The following is a 22,901-nucleotide window of genomic DNA, read 5'->3' on the forward strand; positions in this document are numbered from 1 at the left end:
CATGATCGTAAAAAATGGTTCCGTACGACTGAAGATGGAGAAACACCCAGTGGATATAGTACTTCCGGTTTAGAATATCTGGTACAACAACAATGGCGACCTCCACGAGTGAGGAAAGCATGATCGATGCACAGTCTGGAAAGAAGACGAAAAAGAGTAAAAATCAAGGTAAATGATCTATATATGACACATTTTAACATACGTTAATATTTTATTTCTGCTACCATGTCCATGTTTTTGGTAATTTGGAGGTATAAATTAGCTAGAGTTAGCATCACAGTTACCCAGGCTGTAGAAAAACGTGTTGGCTGGCTACTACATGATAAACATGGCAGCACTAGCTCAAGCAGATATAACTTGCTGTTACCTAGTAATCGTCGCTGTTAAATGTGTTTGAGTACGATGGTTTGTATTTTGAAAAAATACAAACTACTAGTGTCACAAATCTGCGAATTATTAACAAGGTAAAATGCGCAGTGTAGCCTACATATGCATCATGCTCGCGACACATCTAGATGGTTGGGTCACAGTCTGTCCCAGTTCCTGTACATTATTTCACTACAGTTTCTGTTCTCTTTCCCCCCAGTGGACGAATTGGACCTCCTCACTGTGCCAGACGGCTGGAAGGAGCCAGCGTTCACCAAAGATGACAATCCCAGAGGAATGCTGGAGGAGAGCAGCTTCGCCACACTTTTCCCCAAGTACAGAGAAGCATATCTCAAAGAGTGCTGGCCGCTGGTGCAGAAAGCTCTTGGAGAAGCGGTAAGTCTAGCCAATGGAGGGTTCTTTTAGACTGAGGCCTGTCTTCAGTTTTAAGCAATTTGTTTGGAAGTCAAGTACTGTATGTCACTGGAAGTTCACTGTCTTTACTGTTGCGACTACAGCACATCAAGGCCACCCTTGATTTGATTGAAGGCAGTATCACTGTCACCACCACCAAGAAGACCTTTGATCCCTATTCCATAGTGAGGGCACGGGACCTCATCAAGCTGCTGGCTAGAAGTGTTCCTTTCGAGCAGGTACCCTCACGTCAGCTGTCAGTCTGTGCACATTTGTCAACCTAGCACATACATTTAATTTATTTTCTGCTCTACTTACTATATGCATTTGTTTCGAAGCGTATGCTAAATGATTCAACTATAAAAATAAAAAAAAACAAGCTGCTTCTTTGCCTAGGCTGTGAGGATACTGGAGGATGAAATGGCATGTGATATTATAAAGATCGGGACGCTGGTACGAAACCGGGAGAGGTTTGTGAAGAGGAGGCAGAGACTAATAGGACCCAAGGGCTCGACTCTAAAGGTAGGACATCAACCATGTAGTGGAGGCCAACACACACTAAGGGGCAGTGTGGTGCTCTTTTGTGGTGACACCCACCGTCCTGATTTGTTTTTTTAGATCTGATTTAGCATTTAGCATTTTAGTTCTGATTGGTTCTCAGGGTTTCCCGCAGCACTTTTCAGTTAAGGACGCCGCCTAAGCAACACACTCGTTTTTTTCTTTCTAGCGATATCGCCATCCCCCCCCGCCCCCCCCCCCCCCCCCCCCCCCCGGTCTGTGAGAAACCCTGGTTCTAGTTTCTTGTTGAGAAATGTTTCATTTCCTCTTGTGGAAATCCAGAACTGTTTACTCACTGTGTTCTGTCCCCCACAGGCTTTAGAACTGCTGACCAACTGCTATGTGATGGTGCAGGGAAACACAGTGTCGGCCCTGGGGCCCTTTAATGGCCTCAAGGAGGTGTGTGTGGACTGCTTTCTGTAACACAAGCCCAAGTTAATTTAGTTTTAATTCTCAGTATACTTTATATACAGTATACACCCTGTTAAATATGTTTTGTATGCAGGTACGTAAAGTGGTGTTGGACACCATGAAGAACATCCATCCCATCTATAACATCAAGGTAAGGCCTAGTGTTACTCTTCGTGCAGGTTTGTTTCGAGGCAATGAAGCTGATCTGAACCACTGATAGGGTAAAAGTATCTTGCCTACCTAAAACACTGCAACTTTAAGTACCATTGCAAACCAATAAGGTTTTAATTATGGTTCTTCCCTTTGGGACTTATTTGGTTTTCACAATGTGTGCTTCATGTTTGGTTACCCACAATGTTTGGGGCTATCGTTATGTTCAGTGACCTATGCACTTCTGTAAAGCTCTCTCTTGGAAGTCGCTTTGGATAAAAGCATAAATGTAAATATGAAATATCCTAGAATAAAACAATGTATCATCTTGTGTGTTCTTATATTTTGCAGCCACAGACTCAAGGTGGTTTCTGAGGTTCTCAAAGTGGTGGTTGCTATTTTACTAGGACAGGAAGTGTGAGCAATACGTAGGATGTGGTTATATATACAAAAAGGAAACGCAAGCAGAAAAAAAAAAATCTGAATGAATCTTTTTTAAGATAATATGCAATCAGTAATATAAAAAAGCATTATTTAGTTTTTTATTGCTCTAAAAATTTGATGTTGGTATTTAAGTGTAGTCTTAAGGGGTATTCCAGAAAGCAGGTTATGCAACATAACCGGGTAAGTTAACCCACCAGCTGATTCACTGCATTGCAGCAACCTACTGGCAAGGTTGCTACAATGCTGGGTTTCAGCTGGAGAGTTAACTTACCCGGGTATGTCACATAACCTGCTTTATGGAATACCCCCTTAATCAACTAAATTTTTTCTTTGTACCTGGCTAGGGCAGTGATGGACTTAGTTTTATTGTGCCCAATGATGATTATCCATCCTTGTTCTGGATTCAGTGAAGGACAAAACGCCATCTCCAGGCTTGCTTGCCATTGTGGCAAAGCTTGGAGCTGAGGGCACCAGTATTCTCTCAGATACATTATTATTTGTTCACAGTAGTATAGAACAGGTTTGCTTCATCAAACGCCTCAAATATCCTAAACCTGTAAAATATCAAATTTTCACACACTTTTAACTTTTCTCATCCGCAATTGTGTTCCATGTCGGGGTGTATGAATCCAGACGCTCATGATCAAGAGGGAGCTGGCTAAAGACCCAGAGCTCCGGACGCAGAGCTGGGAGCGCTTCCTGCCCAACTTCCGTCACAAGAACCTGACCAAGCGCAAGGAACCCAAAAAGAAGACCACAAAGAAGGAGTACACACCGTTCCCCCCACAGCAGCCTGAGAGCCAGGTGGGTGGACCCTCCACACACACACACACACACACACCAGCAGCAGCCTGAGAGCCAGATTAGTGGACCCTCCACACACAGAACACCTCCTTTAAGTCTGCTTGAATGTTTTCTCAATTTCTTTTGATTCCAGATTGACAAAGAACTGGCCACCGGTGAGTTCTTCCTCCGAGAGAGTGTGAAGAAGAGGAAGAAGATGGAGGAGATCAAGGTATGCAGCTCTGTCCATTTATTTCTTATACTTCTGCTGTTGCTTTGTTAACTTATGCCCGGCAAATCAGTACAGTTCAATAAAATCACCATTGTCCAAAGTATGGGGCCTCAGTACAGTCTTTCATTTGTTGCAGGGAAAACAAGCTGAAGCACTGACCAAGAAGCAAGAGGAGAGAAATAAGGCTTTCATTCCACCCAAGGAGAAAGCTGTTGTAAAGACGACCAACAAAGGTATGTGCCATGATCGTTTCTTTTCATGCCATTACTTTGTGCGTTCTCATCTGTTCACAACCAGGTTCGCACGGTCAATGTACAAATGTACTCGCGCTACTAAAAGGGGATCGACCAAATATTTCTCCTGCTTTTGCAGCTCCCTCAGATGGCAAGATCGATATTGAGGCAATCAAAGCTAAAGTTAAGAAAGCCAAGACAAAAAAACTGGGAGCTCCCCCGGTCAACCCAACCCCCCCGACCAACACCAGTGATAAGAAGAAGAAGAAAAAGAAGAACAAAGGCTAGTTGTGAAAGCCTGGTCAGTTATGGACTTGAGCTCTACAGTTCAAACGACAGAATTGGAGGCCAGCATGTTGACTGCAAGAGGTGGAACAGGAACTCAGAAGGATTGTGACATGTCCATATGTGACAGTTTGAGTCCACACGCAATGAGTGAAGTACTGTACAGTATATAGCGGTGTCAATGGTGTTTTCCATGACTGTTCTGTGAGGTTTATTTTGTATATTCCTACAACTTCAACAAGATGCATGGACTTTATTAACATGACTCTGAACCTGACTGATTAACACAGCTCTGCATACACCTTTTCTTACCTTGTATTTGGTCAATTAGGATTGACGTGTAGAGACATTTCGTTTGTGCACAACCCATGTTTGCCAGGCATGCAGGTTAATGGTCATAAACTCATTTATTTTCCAAGTATTTCTATTGATAAATAACATTCAGATGACGCGGGAGTCATCGCTGTCTGTTCTCTCTTTATATTGGGACATTTTGTAAGTACAAAATAAATGATAATGTATTTAAAGTGATTGTAGTGTGTATGTAACACCATACAAACATTTTCTAATTTCATCCTATGGTCTCTTGAGGCACATCCCAAATGCATAGTGATCACGAAACACCAGACTGCGTAATCTATTCATAGAAGAAGATGTCAGGGTAGTATTGCTTTGCACCATATGCAGAGAGGAAGGTGAAGAGCAGGGCTAGTGGTCGGATGACCAGAATGGACATGCAGGTAGTCCCAGTTACCGGTAGGTTGTCCCAGTCAGGAGTCCAGCTGTAGCCTGCAGACAAACACTGGTTACCACACAGGTGAATACCAGTCCACTGCACTGTCCCTGGACAGGAGGGGCATGTAGGCCCTGTGAATAGGGATGGGTATAGCTAGGTATGGTACATATCTTATTTGTGTGTGTGTGTACCAATGTCAAATGACCATTGGGAGTCCCCACTAGTAATTAGTGGTAGGGCTGATGTAGTGTTGACATACAGGGTGATGATACAAATGGCTGTCCTCAATGTTCAAACCGAATCTACACTACTGGTGCTGTTCTTCTATGTCTGTCATAGATAACAATACATGGGAATGTACTGAACAGAGATGAAAGCACATGATTAAATCAATAATGTAACCAAAAAAGGAAGATATGTAGCTTTTAGCTAAGGAGTGTACAGTATAGATAGAGTACTACACTGAGAAGGTCAGTTTTCTTGCACTGTTCTCATGTTACAGTGTTATGTAGTATTTACTATGACTTTTTTGTGCATCTCTTTCTGGGTTGCCTGTGAAGAGAGAGATTTAGTCAGGATTCATAAAGGTCCAAGTTAATGTTATGAAGCTGAAGTAGGTGGAGCAGTCGGGGCCCAGGTGTGATGAAGAGGACGGGAAGAAACTGAGTGGCTGTGTTGTGCAACACCTTTGCACAGCAATTCCCTTTAGGGGTTTCAGAGCGCTTTTCCAAATTGATTGCAACAGTGGCTTACAGCAAATATGACAGCTTTGTGGTTTCCTGCTAGCAGGGTGTGAAATGAGACTCACGGCACAGGTTCCCCTGACATTCGGCGGTTTCACCCTCACAGTCACTACAAGCATCTCCAGTCTTGTATGGTCTCCTCCCAGCCACGTTGCCCCTGGTGATGGAAGCGTAAAGCACACCCAAAGATACATATGGGATAGAATAATGACATTCATTTCTAGATGAATGTTTGTGTGCAGTTTCATGTTGACTCACGCAGGGGCATAGTTGCACACAAATATAGCTGCCTTTATTGTAGAAAAGTTGGTCCGAGCCACTCCGTTTGGACAGATGTTGACTGCACAGCCAACCTTGTAGCTGCTAGCCCATACAACCTGGGAATAGCAGCACTTATCAAGCCCACGTGATTAAATTCTGTGGCTGTTAACAAGATCAACAATTTCCAAGGGACCATCTTAGTGAAAACGAGCAAATATTTTTGGGGTTATGTACTTTATCACAGCAAGCATGCACAGTGTTGAAGCTCATTATACTGTACCTGAGTGTAGTGGCCACAGATCTTACTCTGCATACACGTATTGCTTTGATTGGAGTAGTCTTTCACCTCAGCAACCCACAGGTTCAAAGAACTTTGTACTGAGAAGATTGAGGTGGGGTATCCTGTCCAGATGTTCTCTCCAACAGAGGAGAAGGAGGGATGGACTCGCTTGGGCTCTTTCAGGTAGATGTTGTGTTGGAAATCACACTTTCTGGACCATGCTCTGGCTGTGGTGGCCAGTCCCTCATCCCAAGTCTGGATGGAAACAAAGCCAGAATAATGAAAGGATCAACATTAGCATGAAGACAGGAAGAAAAAAGGTGGAACGTAGATTAGGTGTGTGCCAATCTTGATGGATGTGAAGTTTGTAAGTGAGTTTTCAGTAGAAATGGTCAAAAGTGGCCCAACTACCATCTGCTACCTCACCCCTGTATAGACTATCAGTGCCCATTCACCCTAACTCCTGTTTATACTATCAGTACTCATCCACCCCTGTATGGACTATTACCCCCCACCCTCACCCCTATATGACTTGTACCCCCACTCTCACCTCCCCTGCCACTCAAACCTCCGTGGCACCCTTTCAAATGACGAATACAAACTTGAAACTTTACATATTTCTCTCCAACAATACATAAGCCATTGAACAGAAATATTTATCTTAGGTAACGCAGGCAGGCTTACATTCCCTCACATCTTACCATAAAAAGCATGTCTCTAGCATCTTTCACCGTAGATCGCACAGAGTTGTGCATCTTCACACAGTCATCGATGAATTGTTTGTCTTCGATGTCTGGCAGTGACGGGGAATCCTGTCCTGACACCAGACATCCCAAGAACAAGCCCAGTACAGAGCAGCCGAGGTACTACTATCTGCCACATACTTCTAATCAGAGAACAATTCAGTTATCTGGAACTTGAATAGTAAACAATCGAGGATCTTATCTCACATCTCATCGTTCCACTTCTTCCGTGTCACTGTGAGGGAAATTCAGCTGCAGACTGTAATAGCTTTGGAGGAAGTAGAATATGTCAAAAAAAGATGTTAGGCAAGTGTGATAAAAAGGGTGGGGTTTGAGCAAGAGAGAAGCGATGGGTGTGCATGCTTAAGAATGTATGGTGACTAAAGTTGACTTATGAAAAAATTTAATTTAATATGTTTATTTTAATAAACAAAATACATTTCCTAGATTACTCGACCCAATGGAACCAGACCCCAAATTCAACCCAAGTTTCTAATAAATCCCCCAAAATTATACACGTCATTTTATTACACACAATCATAAACCTTTCACTGGATTTAGTTTATTTAGAACGTGAATACATTCTGTAGCAATTATATTAAGTCTTTAAATTAACAAATAAAGTCTCAGAAATCAACAGTTGTGGTACATCAGTATTTGCATGTAATAAATATATACCTTCCACCATCATTCACATTCATAATTATGCTAAAATAGAATTAGATTGGATTATTTCTGTGTAGATATTTCTTACCCTTTGTGTATTAACCCTTGTGTTATCTTCGGGTCATTCTGACCCATCAGTCATTGTGACCCACCGTCGTATTGCGACAGATTTACCGCATACAAAGACAAAGTGAAGCATTTTCTTTTAACAGCTAGGCTGTCTCAGACCCCCCACATTGCAAAGGTTAAAAGAAAATTATTTTAATTTGTTTTTGTATTGGGTAAAATTGGGTAAACACAACGATGGTTCGTTATGAACCTTTGGGTCATGTGACCCGAAGGCAGCACGAGGGTTAATGAAGTTGACTGAAATGACAGTAGTCAATTCAAGATGAAATGCCAGGAATTATTCAGTGTAAACAAGCACTTTGCAGAGGTTTGTTTCGCAGGAACTACTTTGCGAGACAAAAACCTGATATGTCATGATTGTCAATACAATTCATTGGTGCTGAAACCCTTCTCATTGGTTTTGTGTAATACAACATGGAAGCACCACAGCTATGACAATGCACACCAGTGTGTGTAGCCACTGGGTTTTCCTCCGTTGGACCGTGTTGGGTCTTGGTTCGGAAAGCTTCTGCAGGACCAGTTCGTCCTGCAGAAGCTATTCATAGCCAACGGGCTTGAAGTCATCATCTGTCTCAATGACCTGTAGCGCAGATGCCATAGGGGCAGTAATCAGAACAGAAACATTTGACACATATTGAAAAATATGTATGCAGAGGTATTTACCCGCACAACTAGCTCGTAGTTTTTAAAGCCAGCCCAGGTGTAATAAACCGGTATCCAGCTGTCATCTAGAAATATCTCGGCAGTGATGGAGCTGTTGATTTGGCTCACGTACATATCAAAATCCCAGTCCCTGTCCTTATAGATGCTTGTACCAGCCGGACGTTCGGTGATGGCCATCCAAAAAAGCAGCAGAGGCGATATTGAACATGTGGCGGAAATCATCATCGGATCAGCGGATCATATCATGCAATCATGTAGGGAATCATCTGAGAACACACAACAGCATTTTAGAGGACGTTCTGCTGGATTCTCAAGGGGAGAAGCATTTCAGCACTTGACTGCAGGTCAAGCGGTGGTAGGTTCTAAATCGCCAACCCATGTGTCATGTTGGATAAAATGATCTGATATGCTAATAATAATGCTATTCGTTATCATTCCAGGCCATTTTTATTATCATTACCCGTCTGAGGGATGGGCTTCTACAAAGTAGCTTGCAAATGGACAGGAGATTCTGGGTTGCAGAGTTTTTACCAACTGGGCCTTGTAGATCAGAAGTTTCTGTCAGTCTCGATAAAGTCTGCCTTCCACTCGTCTGAAAGGGAGAACAAGGATAACAAAATGACTACTAACAGACACATGGCACGTAAACAATGCAAATGTACAGTATGATGATGTTTAAGGTCTAGACCCAGCTCTGTTACGTACACTCTCCTCACTGCCCAATAAACATGGCCGTTGAAGAGGATGGTGATTGAGTATATTTGATATGTAGAATCTACATAACTATGCGCACTCTCAAGAGGATAAACGTAGAAAAGGTTACAAAAGTTTACAGAACGGATGTTTACAGACAAATAATCTTGACATTGTTGTATATATTCTAGATGGTATTTTGACTTAACAGAAAGAAGGCAAAGTGTACAGTTTTAAATTCAGATGACGAGGAGAGGGGAACTTGGACAATAATGACTAAGTGACAATTATAGAAATAACAGTGCCATTATCATGATGTATGAGACATTGTCAATTACTATATTCAGTCCTCATTGAATCACAAAGCATCTCTGCAAAGTGGCTTTCAGTACTTGACACTTTTTTCACCTTTAACACCACATTGTTGTTTCATTATAACGTACCTTCCTGCCCAAATGTCAGCTCAATACTCAGAAGTGGTCCTTTATCTCAACTCTGAAGTGGTGAGAAACCTAGCATATGGCATTAATTTCAAGAACTACCCAAAGACTGGTGAGAGATATATCATATGCAAGGATAAATATATATCCTTGCATATATATCTCAGGATAACGATCAATATTCAATGAACACAAAAGGCCTCGGACCACAAAATCTTCGTCACAAAAGAACATAATTATTTTATAAACGAGCGGACACTATGTTCTCATGGTCTGTCTAAGACAAATATTAATTGCAAACACCTGTGCGCTTTAATCCCGGGGGAGGCAGGAGTTAATCAACCTTCCTCAACCCCGGTCCTCGGGGCCCACTGCCTTGTATGTTTACCTGTTACAATACGAAAGATATGCTTCACAGACTTTATCAGCTGTAGCCTATTTTTTTGCGTACATTCCCCGTGGAATGTGCACCTCCCGTCCGCTAGGTGGCAATAACAGACATATTTGTGCAGCATTTCAGGAAGTCAATAGCAGCTGTCTTTTATCATTCAAAAATAGTCCGAAATATTCTTTGCTCTCATAAAGAAGCAAAGGACATTTTTCATTTTAATTTAAATCTAGTTCAAGCCAGCCCGTCATACACGTCACTGTTCTTGGGATTAGTGCCGTTTTACTGTCGCTGAAGGATGGTTTTGTCATCATCACAGCAAGTCGTGGTCGCATTCACGGTTGTGCTATTTGCTTTTGTAGTTTTGCCAAGAATGTTTGGCGTTGGAACAACTGGATCGAAAGATAAAGCGTTTGATCCAAGATACAACAGAAAAGGTAGCTGGGTAGCGTGTATGGTCAATGGGATACTAATATGACAACACTAAGCGTTAATCTGATATAAAATGTCATGACTGAAGTGTAGGCTATGGTTACTACTAGAGGCAGCACATGTCTAACAGACGAAACAGTGCAATGCATTTTAATTATAATTCAATGATAATGAGAATCTTCACTGATTTGTTTTTGAGGCACCCATTGAAATATCAGCAACCTTTGAAAGTGTGATTGAAAATGTCGTACTGTGCAAATTGTGCCTATCTCTATCGTCCGCCGTGTACCTGAACACTTGGGTTTCCTCCGTGAATGTGGTGCGCTGCAGCTGGCCCAGGTCCCGGGCCAGGAGCCGTGAGAGGACAGCCCGTGAGCATGAAGACCCCCCCTGGCTCCAAAGCTCAGACACTCGAGAACATGCAACAGATGAAGATGATGATGGAGCAGGAGATGAAGAGTGACAAGTACAAACCTAACAGCAACAAGGGCTATGTGTTCACACTGATGCCTCTGTATGCTATTGGAGTGGGCTTGTTTGCAGCTTACAAGTTTCTGAAGGTAATGCATTTGAAATCATTGCATTGACTACTGGGAGGGAAATCTCTCACACAAACGCGCACGCGCACGCACACGCACACGCACACACACACACACACACACACACACACACACACACACACACACACACACACACACACACACACACACACACACACAAACACAAGCGTCTATTTCACACTGTATACCGGTAATCAATGTCATTAATGACACGAGCAGGTAATGATACTGATGGACAGGCTGTGTCACTGTGTCTCTCCCTCCATAGATCAAGTCTGCAGATGACACCAATATCCAGAAAAACAAGGTTGCCAAAGGAGCCAAGAAATCAGAGGAGACAGGTGGGTGGTGTGTGCTCCGATGCATCACAGGGTGGTGTTGACTCATCTTTTGTGTACGAAGCTGACAGAGACGAGAGCTTTGCATAAGCGTGGCTTTGTTCGATTTCCATAGAGAGCCAGCTTACCGAGCTGGAGCAACGACTGGCCCAAACCGAGAAGATGCTCAACTCTATCCTCACCCAGTTGGACCCACTGACCAACTGGTAACACACAGGCACACTTTTACTCTCACACACGCGCACACACACACACAAACATCCTGGAACCTCAAACAGGTGTATGTACCTACGATGACAAGCGTTTGCTTACACATTCCAGGCCCAGCCTTTGTGATTTCGATGTGGTCTGTACTATGGTAAAAAAAACCCCCACTGTCCTCCCTTTTCCTTGTGCTGTCCTCAGTGTGAAGTCTGTGGCACAGGAGCAGAAGAACGAGATCATGTCTCAGCTCCAGACCATACGCCACCTGATGAAGAAGAGGGGCATGGACTGTCCTCCTCTGAACATCGAAGGTAACGTCCTCTCCCACTTCTTCTGCACCTCCATGAGCGTTTCCCCTTAACCCAAAGCTGTCCCACCTTGCTCTTGGAGATGAACCTTCCTGTAAGTTTTTTTTCTACTCCCAACCCCGGTTGTACCAAAGATGGTTCCATTTGCCATTCAACTAATGATCAGAATAGGGTGTGTGCCGGATTGGGGTTGGAGTGTAAACCTACAGGACGGTCGATCTGAGTTTCCAACCCGTTCTTGCTGACCCCCCCCCCCCCCCCCCCCCCTCTTAGAACCTTCCTGCGAGAAGAACCTGGACGACCTGATAGAATCACTGGCAGCCCATGAATCCTTACCTGAGGAGCACACCTCCGTGACCAAGCCACAAGATGGCGCCGGAGAGGAGAGGGCAGGGGAGCCTCCCCTCCATCCACAACCCTCAGCGCTGGAGACGAAGGAGACACGCGCGGAGGGAGAGGAGGAACGCCAGCTGGAAAAGCTGGAGGGAGAGGAGGAGGAGGTGGCAGAGGGAGATGAGGAGAACATGGACGATAGGGAGCTCATGCCATCTTTAGAGTGTTCCTCTGACACCAACATTGAGGACATGGGGCCTGTTCAGAACTTTGCCGAAGAACCGTCTGGTCTCAGACGACGCAACAGACCAGAATGAACGATCCAGACTTCTTTCAAACCGTACACAAGTCCAACAAATGATTTATATTCTTTTAAATAGCACTACAGTCATTTATCAGGATTGCTTTTTCATTGAAAAAAAGCACGAGCAATACAGCTAGTTATAACTTATGTGTCAAGACAATGTGTGTGCTGGTGTGTCATTGCCCTGTTTGTATGCATTTAATAGCTTTGAACAGCTAAACTTTACCCTAGCTATGACAATTGCCAGTGAATTTCAGGTCTTAGGTTTGTGTGCTTCACCCGACCTTTGACCTTCTAAAGCTTTCTCGTTAGTGACCAACTGTCAGCGTGGCCTCACCTGTGCTGCTGGTTCTCTGTTTCATTGACTTCATTGATGTTCTGTAAGTTCATAGGACCCTGTTGTCCTTCATAGCTAATGCAAGACTCCAAAACCTCACTGTTACATTTTATGCAGATTTGCACGCCATAGAATAGTCCACACTACTTAAAACACGACAGCCTCAGTAGACAGAATCTAGTTGAGCAGTTCGTCTTGTGGCATGTGTTATGTGGTTTCCAATATTTTATGCATGTTTCTGTTTTTCTACCAAAATAGTTTTGTGGTAGGATGTGTGTTCTAGTGATGAATGTGTTCAGATTGTTTTAGAGGGAAACGAGTGACAATCAGGATAGACTCATGAATTTGATGCTTTAAATGGCTTGTAAATGTTTGTTTTTGGAACTTCTTTGTTTGAAAGAATCCTGTTTAGACGGAAAACATTTGATTTATACACATCCATTGATCGGTTTGCGCTATATATTGTCCTGTTCTGCATATACTGTTTCATATTTACAGTAGATTTTTATAAAAAGTCCTCTGATGAAGTCTTCAGGTTGATATAGTCTCATTGTGAGATTTTCGATTGGGCATCACAGTTAGCCCTGAGGCTAGCGCAAGTGAGGAAAAACTGTGAAGTGTTTGTAATATTGAAGGATTTATGTCAAGCAATCAATAACCAATACTATACTTCCAGATTCCAATCTTAACCTTACAAAAAAGTACATAAGCTGATATTTTAAATTTCAACGCATTGTACATAGTTGTTTTTTAAATTGTGGTGAGCTCAACATCCTTTGAAATAATTTATTTTGTGTACCTGTTTCCTGTGTATTCATGCTGTGTGATGAATACTGTGCGTCGAGGGAAACTGAAGCGAAGGAGCACATGTTCCATGCCTTACTAGAAAATAAAGTTGTGATGTGTGGCTGCCTTTGCTCTTTTTATGTTTTTCCTTAGAGGCAAAATACTCTACATCTATTTATTCCCCCCCCCCCCTTCTTAACCCTTGTGTTATCTTCGGGTCATTCTGACCCATCAGTCATTGTGACCCACTGTCGTATTGCGACAAATTTACCTCATACAAAAACAAAGTGAAGCATTTTCTTTTAACTGTCGGGCTGTCTCAGACCCCCCACATTGCAATGGTTAAAAGAAAATTATTTTTATTTGTTTTTGTATTGGGTGAAATTGGGTAAACACAACGATGGTTCGTTGTGAACCTTTGGGTCATGTGACCCGAAGGCAGCACGAGGGTTAAAATAAATGTTCATCCCTGTTTGGGGTTCACATCCTACAGATGACTTATTGAAACCTGCTCCACCTTAAAAAAAAAATTTTAAGGGAAAGAAAACAAACTACAGCCGTCTGTAATGATTACTAGCATCCAGCAGATGGTGCAGGAAGAGTATTTTCTTGCTTCAGGGACTATGAAAACAAGTGAACTGGAGTTCTGTACACAGGATGAGTTCAATACAACTTTAAGGCCTTGCTCTTTGCTTTCACTCGTCAAACGCTTGTGGACAGTCTGACATTTGATGTTGTCATGTAAAACATACCATTCATCCTTTCTGGTGTTTGACAATGTGCCTAATCATGCATGTGAAGGCAACACTTTCTAACCTACATTAACCAGTTTTTTGTTGTTGTTGATGCAGCTTAACCTTTGTGTTATCTTCGGGTCATTCTGACCCATCAGTCATTGTGACCCACCGTCGTATTGCGACAACTTTACCGCATACAAAAACAAAGTGAGGAATTTAATTTTAACTGTCGGGCTGTCTCAGACCCCCCACATTGCGAAGGTTAAAAGAAAATGCTATTTATTTGTTTTTGTATTGGGTAAAATTGGGTAAACACAACGATGGTTCGTTGTGAACCTTTGGGTCATGTGACCCGAAGGCAAACAAGGGCTAATACGAAGGTGACAGATAGATAAAGATCATACACATTTTTGCTGTGTTACAAGTGTAACAGTTTCCTTTGCTGGGGAGCTGTGTTCAGAAATTACAGGGATAACACAAGTTTAACAACAGAACTCCCAGACCCTTCATTATGGTGCTTCGGTCCGAGTTAATCTGGGTGACACTGAAGGACAATGGAGAACACTGAGGAGAGAAGCACGCCTGTTCCAGAACAGAACACACATGCAGTTTAGAATTTCCATCCCAGAACATTAAAGCCAAGTATGTTCCCTGGGTGCATGGCATTGCAGGGAGGAAAGGTGAAGATGAAGAAGGTAAAGATGAAAGTGAAGTAGGTGGAAATGATGAAGGTTTAAATGATGGTTAAGAAGGTGAAGATGATGAAGACTAAGTTGAAGATGAAGAAGGTAAGGTGAAGATAAATGGGGGTAATCGACACTGTCCTTGTAATAAAAAAAAGATACAGTATAACTGTAATATCTGTAATAAATGATCTTACATTTACACAAAGTATGCGTGTCGGTGGCATGTTTGTTTGATATATAGAGTGTGTGTAAATGTGTTATGTGTGCGTGTATTGTGTACATGTATGTATGTGTCGGTGCACAAGTGCTTGTGTGTGTGTGCAGTTGTGATAGAGTTAAAGGAATATACAGAAAGTAAACGTAAAATGATAGAACTTCCAACGTCATTGCACATCAGTGTTGTGGATTATATCTAAGAATAAAGCAATGTTCTGAGTGGGTTAAGAAGCCCAACGCAAATACCTTGTTGCCATTGGTTTCTCTTCCTGCTTTCCATTGACAAATTATAACACACATCTTTTCATGCCTTTTTGTTCAGCTATGTTGCCATTGGCAAGAAATGTAACGTGGGTGTCCATTTTGTTGCCAACCATGTCAAGGCTGTGCACGACTATTTCCATACAAGGGTAAAGCAGCATACGACATAACTGCACTGATTTGAAGCAAGCAAAAGACATGATGGCACATGTATGCAGAGACGCATTTGTGGTGACGTTGAGCTGGAGAATGTGTGTCCGTCCGTGTGCATGCGGTTCCATCCGTGTGCATGCGGGTGTGTCTGTGTGTATGTGTCTGAGAACATTTATGATGATCAGGGTTCTGACATACCACAGTCATTCTCTCCCATCAGGGACAATAGATAGGGCTCCCATGACAGACATCTCCAGATAGGACATGAAAAAAGCCCTGCGGATGATGGATTGCTTCTCGAACATTATTAGGTGACCATTTGAGTGAGGGAAGAGGCCCCATTTGCATGCAAATGGTGTGTCTCTGTAAATCATTGATGGATGAGACACCCCAAATGGACTCCTTTGCTATTTGGCTTTTCTTCTGTGAAGGATGTATGTCAAAACCATTAGGGTGTCTCATTGAAACCGCTTCAACACAGTTTCCAGATCTTTCCTGACGAAAGATGTCAAGCAACCAGGATCACTAAGTCTCCATCGCTCACTCAGTCACACTTCTTGGTGTATTACCTGTACTGACACTGTGGCAGAGATGCTGGCCTCAGAGATAAGTGGGATCTCATTAATGTGCTGAGTCACGCGTGCTCGCAGCCCTGGTCCGGATACTGGGGTTTAGAGATGTCACTCAACCTAGAGGCACAGAGGGGCTCCGACCAATTGGTTCTCTATTAACCCCTTTGCTGCCCTTTAAGGCGAAGGTTGCACTGTCCCGTAAGTCACCACACAACTCTCTCACACCACTTATGTTGGGCATAGGTGTAGGTTTACGTTTACTTTACATTAGATTAATGTAAGCAGACGCTTTTAATGAAAGTGACATACAAATATAAAGTGCAGCAGAAATTCAAGGATTTGAATTGTATAGTTCTAACATTATTTTGGTAATCAGAGTCAAGGAACAGCTTGTGTTTTCCAGGCACGGCTCAAAGGGACAACATCTCGGCTAGCACGCACGGATTAGGGGCAGACGGTAAGGATAGGTCCCTACCAATGACAAGAGATGATTGAAACACCCCCACAACTACTTAGACCAGAGCAGGGGTAGTGTTGGCAAATAGGGTGATAAAAAAAGGTTTGTCCCCACCAATTTGCAACCCAAACCTACGGCCCTGGATGTTGGGTAATGAAACTCTGGTTAAGAGTGCTCTATGCTGCTGCCCAGAGGAAATATTTTCTTCAGTCTTCTCCGTAATCCCTTCACATTTGATCACCTTTCACCTGAGGATCAATGCTGTACTTACATTTACATTTAGTCATTTAGCAGACGCTCTTATCCAGAGCGACTTACAGTGGTACAGGGACATTCCCCCGAGGCAAGTAGGGTGAAGTGCCTTGCCCAAGGACACAACGTCATTCGGCAGAGCCGGGAATCGAACCGGTAACCTTCAGATTACTAGCCCGACTCCCTAACCGCTCAGCCACCTGTACTGAAGGGGTAATACAGTCAAATACTTCTCTTACTGTAATGTTGACCTTTTTTGGTCAATGCAGCATTCCCTTAAACCAGAGTTCAGAGACTGTTGAAAGGGCTAACCTGTCTTCTTCAGTGATGTTGTGAAAAACTGAAGCTGAACGCTAATTTTGGTTTCTCTGACATAAGGGATAATGAATGAGAGGGGAGAGAGAGAAGAGAGAGAGAGATGATGTGTTGTTGAAGAGACCTAGAGGGTTTGTTGTGTGTGCTCTGATCAGGTCACTGTCCTTACATAGCTGTCAAAGACATTTCTGTCTGCTTGTCAGATAGGATTGTCTGATAAAGACATCCACTGGAAGTTTCCATGACACACAAGCTGAAACTGCTGAACCAGGATCGTTTTTCTCTGTCACTACATTTCAGCAAATTCTGATTGTAGAAGTATAAAAGCATGAGTAAAACATAAGCAATATTTATAGGTTTTTACAACACTAAAACAAAGAAAATAATTTGAAATGCTACTTTTATGTACACATCCAATACCTATCCAACTCCACTGACAACCATTGAATATTGAGTCATAAATTCTCAAATAGATAAACCAACTGAGTTGAGTTTAATTCAAGAAGGAGTGACTTGTTTTGGATGTTGCTGAGATGCTGTGAAATATCCCATTACATCCATGGATGGGACGTGTTGGAGACCTAATCAAGTTGTATTTACATGTTATTCTTTTCGCAGATGCAAATAAGCTGACTGTATTGTAGCTGTACTGTACTGTGTACTGAAGCTGTACTGGACTGTGTGTACTGAAGCTGTACTGGACTGTTTGTACTGAAGCTGTACTGGACTGTGTGTACTGAAGCTGTACTGGACTGTTTGTACTGTAGCTTTACTGGACTGTGTGTACTGAAGCTGTACTGGACTGTGTGTACTGAAGCTTTACTGGACTGTGTGTACTGAAGCTGTACTGGACTGTTTGTACTGAAGCTGTACTGGACTGTGTGTACTGAAGCTTTACTGGACTGTGTGTACTGACGCTGTACTGGACTGTGTGTACTGAAGCTTTACTGGACTGTGTGTACTGAAGCAGTACTGGACTGTACGCTTAATCTACATCAGTTACTATCCCCCAGGTAGAGCATGCAGGTCCACGAAAACATTTGATTTCATGCGGTCACATCATAGTCAGCTTCTTTAAGGTTTCTAGATTTGAACCTCAGGTCCAGAATGATGAGACTTTTCTTTTGCAGAGATTAAATTGCTCTTATCTTTCACGGATGAGATAATAAGGATGTAACCTAGTTGGACAGTTCTAAAAACAGTAATTTGTTAAGACAATTTGTCACGCTGGAAATACAGGCAGAATCCCTCTGGAGCTGTGATAACGGTATAACAAAGTCAGGGGAGATGGCCAACAGGGAAGAGGACGCTTAATCACATTAACTATATTTAACACGACCTATCTTTAGGGGACTCCCCCTTTGCGTCTGAAATCACAGGTCACTTGGGATTCTATGACTCTATTCTAGGAATGGTAGAGTAAGATTTCCTGTGTAGGATTTGCCATTGAAAGTCCGTTGTTTTGATTCCAGAATGGCAGATTTGGAAAAACCTGAGACTTTAAATAGTCTGCTATTTTTAAGTTTGGCTCAGCTTGAATTGGGGTTCCCAGGATTAGCTTATCAATGCTGCACAGGCATACATTAGCCCGTAGGATCCTCATCTGTGACATCACTGGGCTTCCACCAATCAGCTCTAAGGCATGATGGGCCTCTCTGGGAATCTTATGTCTAATTAATTATAATAGCTGAAGTTTCCCATTGGACTGCTGGATAATTTTGCACTCAAAACATAAAACAGCATTGACTTGTACACTAAGACATGTTGATGGTTTAGAAAAAGTATTGAAATAGACAAACTAAACAATGGAAAAGTGAGATTAAGGAAATAGTCTGAATCTCCTTAGCATGCTCAGCATGTTATTGGTTTTCCAGGACATTCCAGGATGTGGAGATCATGCCGATGGGACGGAAATGTCAATGTCATTAGGCTAGGTAATTGTAACACATCCACATATGTGAGGTGGGATGTAAGTCACAGCTCTGTGTCACCGCAACACAACCTATAGGAAGACTCCAGGTTTCTATATGGTTTCTATGGCAACATATGAAGGACGCGCGTATGCCATGCCTCAATGACAAAATACGTGGTTGAGGTGCAGAGAAGTACAGAGAGATAAAACAGAGAAGGAGAGAAGGAAAGAGAGAGAAGTGACAACTTTATTCTCACCAGGGGGAGAAAAAAAAGTTAACATTTGCAATGAGCTAGATCTTGGGACTCGAACAGCCCCACTAGAGCTTCCAACAGACCTGCCAAACACAGCATATCTTAATACAAGCGTAATAAAAATGCAATGCAACCCCATATATGTCATTGGATCCATTACAGTGAATTCATAAAATATCCCATTACTGGAGTAATGAGAGACATTGGTTTCTGTGAATGCCTCCTGTATTTCAAAGTGCCGCGCTATTACAGTGTGAGTGGGCCAGTCAAGTGACGGATAGAGAGTAGGGTTAACACAGCTACTGCGTTCATTGATGTAATATAGAACATCTGAAACAGGTTTGGCAGAGAAAAGTACTGGCACAATAATTGTGTCCGTGTGTGTATGTGTGAACGGGTGTATTTGTGTGCGGGTCTGTGTGTGCGTGTGTTAGTGTCTTTGCCTGTGTGTGGATGTGTGTGTGTGTCAGTGTCTCTGTGTGTGGATGTGTGTGGATGTGTGTGTGTGTCAGTGTCTCTGTGTGTGGATGTGTGTGTGTGTCAGTGTCTCTGTGTGTGGATGTGTGTGGATGTGTGTGCCTCTCGTGGATGTGTGTCTGCGTGTACGTCTGTGTCTGAGTTTGTGTTAAACAAAATGAATAAGTAATTTTTCAAATTGATTGTGCCTAATCTGCCCAGCTCCTCTGTTGAACATCGATTGGTTCATTATATCACATCTAGGAGCCTGACACCAGCATTTGATTAATATTATCCATCTATATGATTTGCTCATCCTCGAAATTTGTTTGGAGCAAACTGCTCTATTCTAATACGCATGGCTGCAGCATTCAGAGAGATCCTAATTCTGATGATAAATAAAGGTAAGCATGCCATTAAATTAAACAAACTTTTCTTACTTACTTAGATTCAATTATTCCAAAGTTCAATTGCAGAGCGTGCAAGGTCAGGCTCCTTCTCAGATATGAATCACTTGTTGGTGCTAAAAATAGCCTCATTGAGAACACTTTGATGAAGTGCTTTATTAGTCATGGGGTCTAGTACAATCATGACTATACTAGTGATTGCATGGCACTTTCCTCTGCTGTAAATTAATCTTAACTCAGACTAAGAAAAACAGGAAATACAATATTAAATAAATACAGTGCAGCCAATGATCTTCCCTCAGCAACATCTCCTGGCGTTTTATTGAACATTCAGTGTGTTAAAGGGAGAGATTTGTTGTATGCTGTCGTCTTGTATTGGCCTTACATAATCCAATATTGGGTCAACTATTGAAGCAGTTAAATTATATATATATTGAAGGTGATTTAAATATAAAGTTAGTCTGTGTCATCTGTGTGGTAGATCTGAATGGAAAAAGTTTGAGAGGAGCAGGGCCAAGAATTCCAATGAACATAAACTTGTTGCAAATGACAAATAAACTGGAAAGTAACAATAAACCATCCGCAGCCTTCCAGTAAGTATAGCAGCTAGACTAATGCTCTAAGTTTCCTGTAAATAAGCAATCTGATATTGAAGGGCTTTAGCTTGTATGACTGTAACCTGACACTGTCAAGCAGAAGACAGGTGGCCTTGGAGCCCTTTTTGTTTGTGTGTCAATATGCCCCTTAGGAAATGCATGTAATTTACCCAGACTTTTGATGTTACTGTACAATCTTAATAGAATCGCATTGACAGAATGATCACATAATTATTACCATGCAGAACAGCTTCTAACTTCTCCATTTTCCAAGCAAGCTGTGATTACATTAGCATATTTCCATAATTATGGGGATGAAAAACACCTGCTGGATAGATGGAAGACCTATGTCTCTCTCTTTCTCCCTCTCTCTTTCTCTCTTTCTCTTTCTCTCTCTCCCTCCTCCCTCTCCAGCTATGTAAACACAACAGGTCCCTCCTGGATGGCGTTTCAAACACCACAACGAGAGAAGGAGGGGGAGAAAGCACATGGACAGCTGTTAAAAGTGATAATGGGAAGGAATAAAATAAAACATTTCATTGTCCTCACAATTCATTGTCTGATGTAAATGATCGCTGTGGTTCATTCAGTGAAAGCTGCTCTCAGAAAGAGCCCTCTGTATGAACATGTATTGATTTGTGAAGCAAAAAAACCTAAGACCTCTCAATATTCCAATATAGAATAGTATAGTATGGAATAGTATATTTTACACTATTGGTGTCATTAGATTTTTCTGTTGTTGGCTTTCAGCAAATAGCCACAAGTTACAAATGAATGACTACAGACCAACACAGTCGTAACCAAAGTCTACTGTAAATTCCTCCGAGACAGAGGCAGGTTCCACGCCATACTACATGTCTGTCTTGGAGTTCCGAGAAAGTCTTCTGTCAATTCTGTACTGTTCAGCGGGTCACAACATTTGTGTTCTGCATTAACTTAAGTTGATAAATTCCTTTTCCACAGGTGTTAATGTTGACAACAGGCAGCCCAATGCTCATCAAATAGGAGGCAATTATAAGGCTAATTATAAAGCATTGTTCATAATGTTTGTTGTAGTGGATATACACAGTTACTGTATCTTAATTTAGTAGAGCATCTCCAACTGGTGTAATTCCTAACCATGCTGTGAGGCAGTCTGTGTAAAGGTATGAACTCCATAGTATTAGAATACCTCCAATGTTAGAAAAGTCTTAAAAAAGCCTTCAGTAACAAATTCAGTCCCGAGAAGCTGACTGGAAAGTCCGAAGTGACTGGAATTATGTAAAGTAACACACCATCGTCTTTTTATAGTAAGTGACTGACTCGTCGGCATGGAAACCTTCCCCCATAATTGGCCCCAACTTCTTACGGGTTGAATAAGACATCCTTGCCTACAGAGTGTGGTTGTGGTGGTTATATGTAGTCAGTGAGTGCAACTTCAAACACACACACACACAAAAACACACACAAATTCAGACCCTCACACACACACACACACACACACACACACACACACACACACACACACACACACACACACACACACACACACACACACACACCACATGTGTTTAATAGTCCCCCCACATTTTTTTTTTGGTGTGAATTTTGTATATCATTTGTTATTATTTGTTATTCCTGGAGATATTAAAGGGTTACACAGTCTTTTCCCCTCAACTCAGTTCAAGTGTATTGCATTTGTGTACATCTTACCATGCTGTTAGGAAACTTGGAGACAAGTTCATACTCCCATTACCCCTGGAAGCTCCTGAGAGTAAGTCTATTACCTTTTCAAATGACTGCACAGCAAACATCCGGAAACAGAAAAATTAAATCTCTTCGTACTGCAGTGGAGGCTGACAGTGCTCCTAATAGCTGAAGTCATTTTGAGGTTAAACAAGACGAGGCTGTCACAGTTGGCATGCTCACAACGGAGGGTTTTCCAGACATCAAAGCCAATATTTTACACTGTTGACAAGCTGTGCGGTGTATCCTCTCACTCAGAGAGTTTGTGTAGCTCAGGCTGTCTGGGAACCTAGTTAACGCTGTGGACTTTCTCCTGGCTTCCACACATATGCTAAGACGGGCTTGTTTAATAACTAAATAATAACAAAATTACAATGCCGTGTTTAAACATTGACAGTATCCCATCCAGATATATTTTTGGAGTTTGGAGTATAGTCGTTTATCTGCTGTATGCACAGAACAATAATCTGGAATTTATATCTATAATAGGTACTATAACAACAAAGGGGAGGCTTTAAATAGGGACTTTAATTCACTTGATACAGCAGCTAAATGCCTAATATTCAATCATCCCGAGTACTCACATCTCCCCTGATGAGGTCGCTCCCTTGGCTGACTGTTCGCTATGAGAACCAGACACAAGGCCCTGACCCTTACCTACACTTAGACCACCTGCTCTGGC

The 22,901-nt window shown here is 42.2% G+C and overlaps 3 protein-coding genes across 3 annotated transcripts; 2 read left to right on the forward strand and 1 right to left on the reverse strand.

The window, feature by feature from the left end:
- Positions 1-28: 28 nt before the first annotated feature.
- Positions 29-4,403, forward strand: krr1 (KRR1 small subunit processome component homolog). The gene is made up of 10 exons (XM_062483342.1): positions 29-168; positions 587-762; positions 885-1,019; positions 1,177-1,302; positions 1,654-1,737; positions 1,844-1,900; positions 2,977-3,147; positions 3,281-3,358; positions 3,495-3,591; positions 3,731-4,403. The coding sequence occupies exons 1-10, from the start codon at positions 93-95 to the stop codon at positions 3,877-3,879; spliced, it is 1,149 nt and encodes a 382-aa protein (XP_062339326.1). The 5' UTR covers positions 29-92; the 3' UTR covers positions 3,880-4,403.
- glipr1a (GLI pathogenesis-related 1a) lies at positions 4,334-6,895 on the reverse strand. Its single transcript, XM_062483344.1, is given in 7 exon segments — positions 4,334-4,665; positions 5,138-5,164; positions 5,421-5,512; positions 5,614-5,732; positions 5,897-6,151; positions 6,598-6,727; positions 6,729-6,895. Coding segments are annotated over 7 exon segments (825 nt in total). The 5' UTR covers positions 6,779-6,895; the 3' UTR covers positions 4,334-4,513.
- A 2,856-nt stretch (positions 6,896-9,751) lies between these two features.
- Positions 9,752-13,346, forward strand: ccdc107 (coiled-coil domain containing 107). Its single transcript, XM_062483423.1, has 6 exons — positions 9,752-10,055; positions 10,381-10,610; positions 10,879-10,951; positions 11,064-11,154; positions 11,354-11,463; positions 11,734-13,346. The coding sequence occupies exons 1-6, from the start codon at positions 9,917-9,919 to the stop codon at positions 12,108-12,110; spliced, it is 1,020 nt and encodes a 339-aa protein (XP_062339407.1). The 5' UTR covers positions 9,752-9,916; the 3' UTR covers positions 12,111-13,346.
- Positions 13,347-22,901: the final 9,555 nt, after the last annotated feature.

Source organism: Osmerus eperlanus, chromosome 17 (genome assembly GCF_963692335.1).
Source record: "Osmerus eperlanus chromosome 17, fOsmEpe2.1, whole genome shotgun sequence".
NCBI lineage: Eukaryota > Metazoa > Chordata > Actinopteri > Osmeriformes > Osmeridae > Osmerus > Osmerus eperlanus.